General features: G+C 38.5%; 1 protein-coding gene across 1 annotated transcript in view; it reads right to left on the bottom strand.

Annotated features, from left to right (window-relative positions):
- LOC145994116 (uncharacterized) overlaps positions 1 to 12,859 on the bottom strand; it is a 145,048-nt gene that overhangs the window by 80,256 nt on the left and 51,933 nt on the right. Inside the window, exon 6 of the mRNA XM_083130205.1 lies at positions 6,682 to 6,764. Within this exon, the coding sequence (XP_082986331.1) occupies positions 6,682 to 6,764 (83 nt within the window). The remainder of the gene's footprint in view (positions 1 to 6,681; positions 6,765 to 12,859) is intronic.

The raw sequence follows: 12,859 nt of genomic DNA, 5'->3' as shown, positions 1-12,859 counted from the left end.
GATCTGAAGTTACTAGAAGAAAGTTGCTTTCAGTACAGTCACTAACCTTTCAGCGATGTCAGGAACTGACATTACAAAATGAAATGTTAGAGAAAGAAACCCGATTGTTAATACGATCAGAAAGTGTAAAGCAAGAGTCAGCAGTTTCACGCACCTCAACCCAATTTCCAAAAAAGAACAGTGTCATGGGACAAACATACAAAACAACATACTTATAGTTCGTCTAATCCAACGATTCACAGAATGAAATATACTGATTACAGCTGTCCTAACTGTACATACAAACATGATTCTAAAGACAACTGTCCAGCCAAGGATTCTGTTTGTTCATTCTGTAGGAAACGTGGTCACTGGCAAAAGCGGTGTAGGAAGAGAGGGAAGTTTAAACGGAAACCTAATAGTAATAACGTAGGGCAAACTACTAAACACACAAATTTACAGATGTCAACATCTCAAAGTTCACTTGATGAGCAAACAGCATGGTTACCTAGTGTCGTTTCATACAGTGATGACTCACACATCACCGGGTCACCTACGTCCAATTACCCTTTATCAAAGAATCCAATGTTAAAGGATTTACTTATTAACGGCAAGTTTATTCAATGTGAGCTCGATACAGGATCTGCCGTAACTCTGTTCCAAGCGGATTCATTCATGAACTGGTTTCCAATGACTGATATTAACCATTCCTCTATAAAAATATATGGCGTAGGGAAACATGCTCTTTCAGTGCAAGGACAGGCTGAACTGGAACTAACACACTCAGGATCGACTTACTCACTTCCTGTTATTTTGTGCAAGGAACATCTAAATTATCCACTCATAGGTCGTACCTGGTTAGATATCGTTACTCCGGATTGGAGAACGCTACTGTTACGCTCAGAGTCGGCAAGTTCTATGGTAGGGATATCTACAGAGATTGAGCAACTTCAACACTCGCAGTCGAATTCAGATCCAGTTATTTCTTCTAACACTGGTGTAGTCGTAATGAAGCCGATGTCGAACACCATACACGTGCCGTTAAGTGAAGATGCTGCACATACATCGGATAGCGGATTGTCTTATATCAAGGAAAGATCAGTCGAAGAGGAAACTTGTCAATCCTCAAGTCCGAAAGTCAAGAAAGGTTCAGATAATAGGTGGCCGGAAGCTAGATCCGTAGGACAAAGACTCCACGTAGACCATTTCTTCTTGGCTGGGAGGAAGTTTCTGTTACTTGTGGATGCTTATAGTCGCTGGGTAGATGTCTGGCCAGTATCTTCCTTAGATACACCGGAGACCATACGCTGGATTCTTCAGTCATGCTCGACTCTCGGAATTCCACAAACAATAGTTTCGGATAATGGCCCGGCATTTATCAGCCTAAAGTTCCGTTCCTTTTGCCAGCAGTTCGGAATCGAACACATCACAATACCGCCGTACCACAGTCCTAGCAACGGGCTTGCAGAGAGGTACGTACGCACGGTGAAGGCTGGCATGTTGAAGGTGTTGCATGAACATCCACATCTAATTTCTTTACAGTTCGATGCAAAGTTAGCAGAGTACCTGCTGTTTTTGAGGAATTCCCGGTTGGGAGAGGAACGTAGTCTTCCTGCAGCCTCAGTCCTCACCTTCAGTCCAAGAACATGGTGGAACTGTATACGTGGTGATCATAACCGAGATGCCGAGAGGACAGAAGCTCCTCCTTTCTTGAAACCTAGGAGCAACCACAGCAAACCATACAGGACATTTTCACCTACTGAAACCGTATGGATTCAATCACCGAAGCACTTGTCACCTAACTTCAAGGAGGCAGATATTGTAGAAAGGTTGGGTGGAACTCACCTATACAAAGTGCGCTTTGCCGATGGAACTCAAAGAGTGGTACATTCACGTTGGATTCGTCACAGGACACACAGACAACAAAACCATCCAGAAACCTGGGATGATGATAGTCCACCCGGACCAGAAGGCGCGGCGGAGAATCGAAATTCAGATTCCAAAATTACCCCACCTCAACCAGACGTTGATGTCCATCAACCCCAAGACGCTGACGCTGCTCCACGACCAACATCCACTCCTCATGTGCCTAGAAGATCGACCAGGATTAAGGTACCCCCTGACAGATACGGGTACCCTTCTTAATTATTTTTTTTTTTTTTGTAACTCTGGGAGGAATGTAGTGCTGCCTCCTAGAGGAAGAAGAAACAAGCTACTGTTGCTAGACAAGAGTCTGTGCAAACAGGACCTGGAATGGTGAACGTAGTTTCGTTATAATGTAAAGTATTACTTTGTTTGTGAGTTTGTGTAATAAATGCAGTTAATCTTGTTAACATATGTGTTTCCATCGCACAACATTCATCAGACTCTGTATCAAGTACAAAAGTCTTTTGTACTTGATACAGAGTCTGATGAAGACCTTGCTAGAAGGTTGAAACGTTACGTTTAGTTTATGTTTTTAATATAATAAATTACTGCCTTGGTCAGCATATTTATATTTTTTCATTTTCCATTTGTCTGGGAAGAACGAGTGGTTGATGTGAGTTTTTTTTGTCTTGTGTTTGGTGTGTTGTGAATTTACCAAAACAAACATGGATATTTCAAATTGTGTACGGGAAACTGTAAGTAATAGCAAGTACTTAATGATAACAATAACGTGACCAAGAATTTGAACTAAGAATCATAGACGTTAAGAAAGTAGTTGTGGATATATTATTATTATTTAAAATGCCCTTTCCTTCCTAGAAAAACTGGGGCAACGGGCAGTATAATATATTTACCCTCCTCTCTTTCGGAGTACTTAATTACTTGCCTTCTCCTTAAGACCACGCTTCGCTACTGGTGTGAACTATACAATAGTTTCTCCAAAAGGGAGCCAACCTTGGTTACATTTCACATGCCTATTGAAGCCTTCAGAAAAGCTATTCAACGCGTGGAAGAATAACTGTAGACATTGAAAACATGAACGCAATTTTTCTAAATATCTTTCTCGAATTCTGTACAATTCATAGGGTATCAATCAACCACATTACTATATTACCTATATAGGTTAGTGTCTTTCTGTATGTGCACTTTTACATTGAGTTCTGTAAATGGGTTTACACCTGTTGTATTAATTTAAATCAGTAAATGAAGGTTTTCTGTTGACAACTATACTCGGAACAAAATATTTGGGCGTCTGGCAGGATAGACAATATTGCGACATTTATTCACAACTGCATTTCTTTTTAGATTTACGACAGTACGCTACATCATTTTGTGGGTCATTGTAATGTACGTAATAAAAATAAATGAGCACATTTTGTTGGAAAGTTAGGGGATGATAACAATCTATTTCCCTTTGGAAGAAGGTTCGACTTGACAACTATGCATGGTAAACGCTTTGCCTTTCCCATATGTGGCACCATCGCACAAATACCTAGGTGCCTAGTTTTGTGTCTGTTGCTGTAGTTACTTAATATCCATATCAATAAGGCGCTCTCTTGCAGTTAGGAAAAAGTGTTACAGTGTATTAATGCTGTCCATTAACTGACAAAGCTTGTGTGTTTTATACACAGATAGGCTAATCGGGACTGGACGTGCAGTTTTTAAAGTGGAATCCGGATAACTATGTACCTCCGGGACCACTTGTTCAAAAGGCGACAGCGTTACCACCACGCCATCGGGAAGGCCCGTATTTGAAGGTAGGATAAATGAGTCCTTTGAACGAGACGGTGATTACATGAAATGGATGAAGGAATGCTCTGGTCAGAACTCGAACCTGGAACTCATGGTAGCTAGACCGTGCGTTAACAACCAATACAATCCGGCACTGAGGCTGTTAACAATAGAGGAAGAGAAGATAAATAACAGCGAGAAAGGGAAACACACTAGAAGAAAATATAAACAAGTCAGAGAGAAAAGAAGTGAAATAGACAAGGAAGAAGAAGAAGAGACGGGAAACAGTAAAGAAAAAAATGTATATGAAGTAGAGAGGGGCAACCACAAAAATGTAATAAGACGGAAAGATTCAATAATGAAAATACAGCTAAAAAGAAGGAATATACAGGGTGTTTCCGTGACCATGTTACAAATTTTCAGAGATGATGGAAGGAGACAAAAAGCATCAATATGAGATAAGCAACCCCTGTCCGGAAAAGCTTTGTTCAGAAGTTACAAAGGGTGCAATGCATTTGCGCCAAAATCGCGTGTTTTGCGCCAATGAACAAATTGTAAATATTAGTGCCACAGTATCTTTTGCGCCAAGAATGTTTTCCGCCACTCTTGAATGTCTAGCCGAGCTAAGAATTGTATAGGTTGGCAATCCTGTCTCTCAAGGGCAACGACTGATCGTGGCTTTCGTCTACCTCCCTGTGTTTCACCTCAACGTTACACGTTTCATTACACCGGGGTCCGGTCGACCATGGAACTGCTCGCAGAGGCATCGAATAGAGGTAAGGCTCTAATAAGTAAGGACAATTATAAATTCAGGAAAGCTTACGCATATTCAGATGGACGTGTTCGGTGGCGTTGCACAAACAAGTCGTGTACAGCAATAATAATTACGAACAGTGACATGATAGTTGAAAGTGAGAAGATAATTCATAATCACGATAGCAATGAACGCAGTTTAATACTTCAACAAATTCGTGGTTCATGTAAACGGAAGGCGTCAAGTGCATTACATGAACAACCCTCAAGCATTGTGTACGCGGCGCTGAACGAAGAAAGGCTTACAAGTATCAATCAGCTACATTTCACAGATAAGAAACTTTTGCGAGAGGCTGTGTATAGAACACGGCGAAATATGCTCCCTCCATTGCCGAAATCAGTGAGCGATGTTCATGAAGCAGTCGAAAACCAGACCATAAGGACTGTTCGTGGTGAGAATTTCGTACTAATTAATGACAGCGTAAAGAACATAATAGTATTCGGTTGTGAATCAAATCTAAAATATCTTTGAGATGCTGATTGTCTTTATATGGATGGGACCTTCAGCTACTGTACAAAACATTTCACTCAGTTGTTCACGATTCATATTCTGGAAAAAGGCCATTATGTGCCCCTGTTATTCTGCGTATTAAAGGACAAATTAAAAAGTACGTATACTTCGTTGTTCAATGCTGTGAAATTAAAGTGTGAGCAAGTTTGCGGCAGTAGTCTTGAACCGAAAAGAATATGCGTTGACTTTGAACAAGGGATTCACAGTGCCATTAATGAAGTTTTCGAATTTGTACATGCATTGATTAACCTCCAGACCGACACTTACCTTCAAATAAATGGCCTCGAAAAACCCGCTCGTAAGAGGAGCGTTTTAAGAGAAAAATACCTCAAAATTGAATCTTACATTGATCAATATAATCGCAAAGCAATTTCACGCATGCATTACGTGAAATTGATCTCACATGCCACAAAGGTTCCATTGTAAGAGACTGCAGTTTGACAAGTGCAATTTTGTATACTTATGGTTGGTGGTGCATAATTTTTAACCACGCTATCTCGGTGACAGTCCGCAGCCTGTTTAAGTGGGACGGAAAATCATGCTTGCCAACCTAAGTCATTGAATTACGATTTTCTGTAGTGGCGCAAAACCATGTACGGAAAGATAAGGATCCGGTAATTATTGGCGCAAAACCAAACCATTTTCCAGAGTGATTGGCGCAAAGCCGTGCACCCCGTTACAAACCAGAACCATAGTGACGTGTAGTGTATGCCAGCAGGTTCACGTGATCTGTTCTCACTTGATTTATTTTCTAGGGTCACGTAAAAAGTGCTGTGTACGAGACGCCTGTGGATAATGAAGAAGATCTCCTGGCAAGAAAACTTGCTGCCAGTGACATCGCCAGAAAGACTTCAGGGATGGTAGAGCGTAAGTGAAAATGCTTCTTGCGATGCCGTCGTGCCTGCATCGATACTGGAGGATGCAAATTTGAACAAGATTTACCTATTAAGGCTACAAAGAAAGATATTTCTTTTTCTTTCATAACCATCACAAATTTTGGTTCAACTTTGGTTTTGTCGAGACTATTTTATGCTCAGATGGTCTAATCGGGACTGGATCTACAGGTAAAGTGGGACCAAAGCCACCGTGGTAGTTTCGCATCCTGAAAAAAGGGACTGCATAGAACCTTCTACCTTTCAACAACGGTTTTGATTTATAACTCTTGACTGGGACATTCTAGGATTGAGAGTTCTTTTCTCATATTTCCATAAAGAAATAACGTACCTGCTAGTTTCTCAAGGTTACATCCACTTTCGTCTTGTGGGGCTCCCTTAGAAGTTTGTGGGTTGCATACCTTTCATGCCAGAATTGTTTTGGAACCCTTGTAACTTCTGACTGGGACGTTTTTGAACAGGGGTTTCTTATCTCATATTGATGCTTTTGTCCCCTTCCTTCATCCCTGATAGTTTGTAACATGGTCACGGAAACACCTTGTATATGCATTTTTCCCCCCCCCTTATTTCATATCAGAAGGGTTAACAAGCACCCATGACACTCCCTGTAGCCGCCTATGAACGGGAAGTGCGTGTGTGCTGGGGGCGGAAGGTCGTTCAGGAAAAATAAAATAAAGAAAAAACAATATGCTCAAAACCTAACACCCAGTTTTTGTACAATATATTGAAGTACTGTCTGAAAAGTGAGTAGAAATTCATTGGTTGAATATTTGCGGGCGGAAAGAGGAGGGCGGTCACAGTGGGAGAAACATGGTGAAATGCACTCACCGTAAGCTTTCGTGTACCCTTCTTCAGGAGACCAGTTCCTAACTTTCGGCGTCTGATCTACAAGCTCCACTACACTGAAGTTTCTGAAATAAAGAAACCGTTCATGGAAAAGGTTAAAGGCATCAAATGTGAGATTACACACAGCAATTCTCATTTCCGATGTTTTTCTAAAAGTATGGGTTACATTCCTATGCTAACATGTTATATTATGTGAAGAAATGATGCAAAATAATTGTAGAAATGCTACATAAAGTCTTCAACAGGAAATTTAGGGTTTATATTCTCCATAGCCTGAATTATCAGGCAAGGTTGTGGAAAAAAACAGAATTAATTATATTCCAAAATGTTGGATGGCTGAAAAGGCCTTTAAAGAAGGAATTAATTTAAATGCATAATTCTTGGGAGAAGAGACGATGTTTTACCCACGTGTAAAAGTTGACTGAAGAAATGGCGGTCAATTACAGCTGCCTTAATACTACCGTGAAAAAATCCCATTGCTGTTATTAAGAGTGTTAAAAGCCATTATATAGTTAGCCTAATTAATGTAATTTTAATGGTTCAGTTTTTAAAATATAATTATAGTTCACAAAACAGCAAATTATAATCATTATATATCTTTCTGCATAAATAAATATTCGAATTTAAATAAAAACTGAATGTATCCTCTTTTTTCTTAATTAACATGCAGACTGTTAAATTTCAATGGTAGAATATTGTAAATTTTAGTAAACTTCTAACAGTGTACGTACATGTTGAGGACATTGATAAACGTGTTAAAGGTACTTCGTGATATAGTACAGTGTGAACCATTTAAGCTGATAACTCAAAATATCTTACAAACAAAGTTGTTTCGAAAGAAATGTTTCAAATAGAAGTTAATTGACTTTAAAGGGGAAAGATTGATTGATTGATTGATTGATTGATTGATTTAGTTTATTTTACTTCGCGCTTTGTCCCTCTTGGCTAATTTGCGAAGATGGAAATGAGGGATCAAATGATGAAACTGATGAATGGACATTCACAAACAACGAAGCCCGAGCGTGGTTCGAACCCGAGACCCTTGGCGTCGCAGCGCGATGTGCTAACCACTTTTTTTATATTATTTTTTTTATTACATATATTTGCAATTTACATTTCAACTTATTGGGCAAGTGAATATTACAGTAAGAAAATTAGCATACAATCTATTTCTTTTGCAGTGAGGTATCCTGTAGTATTCTTGATGGAGGTAATTTACAAATTGTATATTAAAATCTGGTTGCCGATATGTCGATAGGAAATAGGCATAGTGTCCTAAGAGCCATTGTACATTTTTACGTTTTGTTTTTGGGTAAGAGGCAAAAGCTGGATATAAAAGAATATCTACAAAGATGTTATACACTGATGTTCGACAAATAGTACTCACAAGTTTCCTTATATAGAGCCATGATATTTGTATTATTTGGCATTCACTCAGTCTATGGACTAAACTATCAGATACATTACACCTAGCACACATTGGTGTATTTATTAATTTAAGATCATAGAGTCTCTCTCCAGTGATTAATTTTTGGTGGACAATTCTATACCATGCTGATCGGATTTGTGATGTAAGATGGTGAGCCTGAATATTATTCCATATTTCTCTCCACTTCATTCTGAGATTTTGCTCAATAATTTTACACATTGATTGTTCTAATTTACATAGTCTGCGATATATTTCCAATGTCACTGGCATTGTTAATATCGGAGATTGTAATAGGGCATAACTAATATCCACTATTGTTGCCTTAAAATACCATAAAGTGTCTACCAGTCTAGTAATATCAATAGGAGCCTCTAGTGAAATATAGTCCAAAGCGCTTCTCAAAACTTTACTTGTGAGGCTGAGTGGATGCTGAATCAATGTCTGCGTGTCAGCTTGAATACGTAAAGCCTGGCATTTGAGTTCTATATTCACAAGATTCATTCCTCCCTCGGCAAAGGGCAAACAAAGTAACACATGTTTGACCCACAATATCTGACCGTTCCAAATAAACCAATTTACTGCACTCTTAAGTTTATTTATATCTAACTTCCGTAGTGGGAGGATTTTTGCCATGTGCCATACCTTTGACAGTGCATACACCTGTACAAAGGTCACCCTTGACTGTAAACTAATGCTGCGAAATTTATTTGTTTGTAATATCGCTTTAACACGAGTTATTACTCTATCATAATTTAATTGGATCATACTTTGAATAGAGTGCGCATATATTATACCTAGTATGCGTATCGGTGGTACAACCTTAAAATTACCTCGCTGCGAGTGAGAATGAGCCAAATTCTAATTCAAAAGTGATTATTTTTTTCTTGGTTTATTTTTAATCCCGACCATATTCCAAATTTCTGTAATACCTGACACGTTGCATCAATATCAGACTGTGCATTTATTAATACAGTTATATCGTCAGCATACGCTAACACCTTAATGGTAGTAGAGTGTATGTTAATTCCTTGAACTTTTCGCCCTTATTCAGAAAGGAAGGGTCTCAGTTCAATACAAAACGCTAACATCGACAAAGGATCTCCTTGTCTTACACCTTTATAAATATAGTTCTTTTGTCAGAAAACCATTTATTTGAATTTTTGCTGTTGCATGACTATAAATACTTTTAAATACTGATAGAAAATGTCCACGTATACCGTAGCCCTGCAAAACGTTAAATAGATATTCATGTATTATCGAGTCAAAAGCACGTTCAAAGTCTAATGCTAATATAGCATTTTCAGAATTATTTTTCTGTAGTCTATAACATGTAATTACTTCACGCATCGTTTGTAAAACATTTGTGATTTTATTATTTAAACCAAAAACATATTGTTCCTCTCCTACTAATTTGTCAACATAAGGCATAAGTCTGCCAAGCATACATCGCGCCAATATTTTGTAATCCGTACATAGGAGGGTGATGGGTCTATAATGACCAGCCTCGCTTGGTTTTGGACATTTTGGGATTAGAATTATAATACCCGTTATGGAAGATTTACCCATTTGATACGTGCTAAACACTGCATTTATCCAGTCCGTTATTGTTTCATCCATCAATTTACAAAAGGTTTGATAAAACTTATTTGGTATCCCATCCAAACCAGGAACTGAAAATGATTGGCCTGCCTTAACCGCTCGAAACACTTCCTCACTTGTATATTCTTTGTTTAAGTTTTCACTTTCCTCATCTGTAAAACCCTCTGATTCGGATGCCAATGCATCCATTAAATCTCCATTATGTGACGCTGGTTGGGAATATTGCTGCTCAAAATAATTATAAATGCAATTACGTATTTCAGGGGCTGAATTGATCTTTGTTCCCCCATTATCAAATATTTCACTAATACATTGTCTTTTAGCATTTTTTTCTTTCATGAATTACATGGCTGATAGAGGCGACCTCATCGTTGTCAAATGAGGAAGTCTACTACGAATTTTAACCCCTTGACGCCTTTCTGCAGTCATTTTTAACAGTACAGCTTGTATACGTTTGACTTCAGTTTGCACTTTTTTCCCGTCTGTTGCTTGCTGAATTTGTTCACGCAACACCCTGCAGTAAAAATTATATTTATTTGTCCAATCTCGCGACCGTTCCTTACAGCAACTGATACAGAATCTTTTTATACTCGGTTTGAGAATCTCCTCCCACTAGCGGATTATATCTATCCTCCTCAGACGGTGTGTTATCCATCTCGACCATTGGTCATTAAATGCTTGTTGGAAATTTTTCTCATTAAGAATAGAAGCATTTAATTTCCAACAACCGTACACTATTGGGACTATTGGAATGTCCACATTTATCATCATAATGACAGCACTGTGATCTGAAAAACATGTAGGTGTTAGACTGATGGACTTTACATACTGACGTAATTTGAGTGTTACATAAAATCTATCCAATCGGGATGCACAATTGTCACGTATATACGTGAAACCTCTGCCCAATTTTTTTGTCACTCCAGACATATGTGAAGTTAAAAAGTCAGTTACTAATTTTTGCAATGCATTCTACGTGTTAAATTAAGGTCTTTGGTGCTGCGGATACAATACACAATTGAAATCTCCCCCACATATTATGTGTTCTCTCCTACCCTGCATTTCAACCGCAAATTCATGCGCAAAAAACTCATCCCTTTGTTTCCTACACTGGGATCCGGATGGGGCATATATATTATATATCCATACATTTGCAACTTTTGCTGATATGATTCTATTATTAGGATGACATACCACATTTGTGAGGGGAACCGTATTACATCTTAACAAAGCTGTCCCTGCCGATTGAAATTTCGCATTATTATGAACTCTTATCGTTGGGGAAAAAATGGAATTCATTTGTCCACATTCTTGGAGAAATACAATATCTAAAGATGCTTGTATAATAAAGTCTAACGCCGCCTGTTTTGTGAGGGATTTCATTTTGTTTATATTTATCGTCGCAAAACGAAGGTTCGTCATCATAAATACTATGATCAAAATTTTTGGGATTGGGTATTCCCAATACTTATACTTCAACTTTTACCCCATCTTAGAGCAATACCTCTTACACTATTTTTATATAACCCTAATGTTGTACAGTCACGGACAGTTCTGGGTTGTAACGACCCTATTGAAGAAGCACTGAAGCAAGCCATCCATGTCTGACCACCAAGCGCCTTGTGACTAGACAACCCAACCAACAGTGCAATTCTGCGGCTTGTATACCAGTCACGGGTATATATCTCTGTAAATTGAGTAGTGATGCCAAAGAGAAATACGAGATGAAGATTGTCGATCGTAATGTCTCGTGTTCTCGACATGGAATAATAGTCGGTCCACGTTACGTTCCATTATTTAATGTTGTTTGGGAACGAACCTGACGGACGGGGTTTATATTTTCACTCCTTGCATTACAGGAAATTCCATATTTAAAATTATATTAATGCTTTGAACGAAAATTATACCCAGAAAAACATCGAACACACGTGCACACCACTCTTGTCACACACATGCACGTGAAAACAAACACACAAAGCTAAATTTTAACTTCCAAGTGAATGTCCAAATAACAGTAAATGGAGAAGCACGATGTGCGAAACATGGGACTTTTCACAGAAAGAATGCGTCTATTTTTGGCATACGTGGTTTCTATTAATAGGCAATGAAACAATTATTTATTGAGAGAAATTAAGATGCATTTTCGTCTTCAGGTGTTGAGGAACGAAACAGACTGACTGGAAAAAAAATAGTGGTGTTATTGATAGTGTGTTGGTTAGCGTACGGAACTTTCATCACAAAAAAAAAGAAAAAAGTGAGGTCTAGGTTCGATCCCCACCAAGGACAGTTCTTTTATTCTTTTCTATTGGTGAAGAAGTATTTAATATTGTTTTCTAGGCATTTTGTCGAAAGGATACACATCAAATTTGTTCGTTTAATCTGTATTTTCATTCTTCTAATAGGTTCTCTATCACAAGGGGATATAGAGATTCTCTATCTAGGCGATGGATATCTTTTCAATGGTTCCGTAGCTACGATTCTCCAGTCCCTTCCACTCACTTGTCTTATTTATTTACTTTATTCATATCAACTCACGAAATACCATGAATCTAACGAAAACACACAGATATAGTTAGAACAAGAAACACACCTCGCGTCGAAGGTTCCAGACTCGAGTTCTGGCTTTTTTGCGAGGATAATTATTCCTGTGTGTGTGTTCATCATCTTTGTCTAAAAAATATTCCTCATTATTGCCGTGATTAACCTAGGGAGAGACCAAAGCGACTGAAATAACAAAAGTACAGAAAATGCAAGACCCATCTGCCTAGGCATGTTATACCTTGGAAATTAGCAATCTGAAAATTAACTTGCGTTTCAGTCGGCTACTTGCGAAAGAGTTTCGTGTTGTCTCGTTTGGAGTGTTGGTTATCGTGTCGGACTAGCATGCGCGCAACCCCAGTTCGAGCCCAGCGCAATGAATTTTTTTTTTTTTTGTCGAATTTCTTCCAATCTTATTTATAATACTGAGGTTTCTGCAAAACCTTTTGAATTGCATGCCACTTCGTATGTTGGTAATCTGAAAGCAGCAATGATGAAAATTTGATGTTCCGAAGCGACGATGTATTTGTGTATGTGTTGAGAAAACGCAGTTATTAATTAGTGAAAAGCATGCAGCCACGTGATCATTGAGAA

Source organism: Lepisma saccharinum, chromosome 10 (assembly GCF_977018435.1).
Source record: "Lepisma saccharinum chromosome 10, izLepSacc3.1, whole genome shotgun sequence".
Classification (NCBI taxonomy): Eukaryota; Metazoa; Arthropoda; class Insecta; order Zygentoma; family Lepismatidae; genus Lepisma; species Lepisma saccharinum.
Note: the sequence above shows the minus strand (reverse complement) of the source record. Positions and strands in the feature narration are given on the sequence as shown.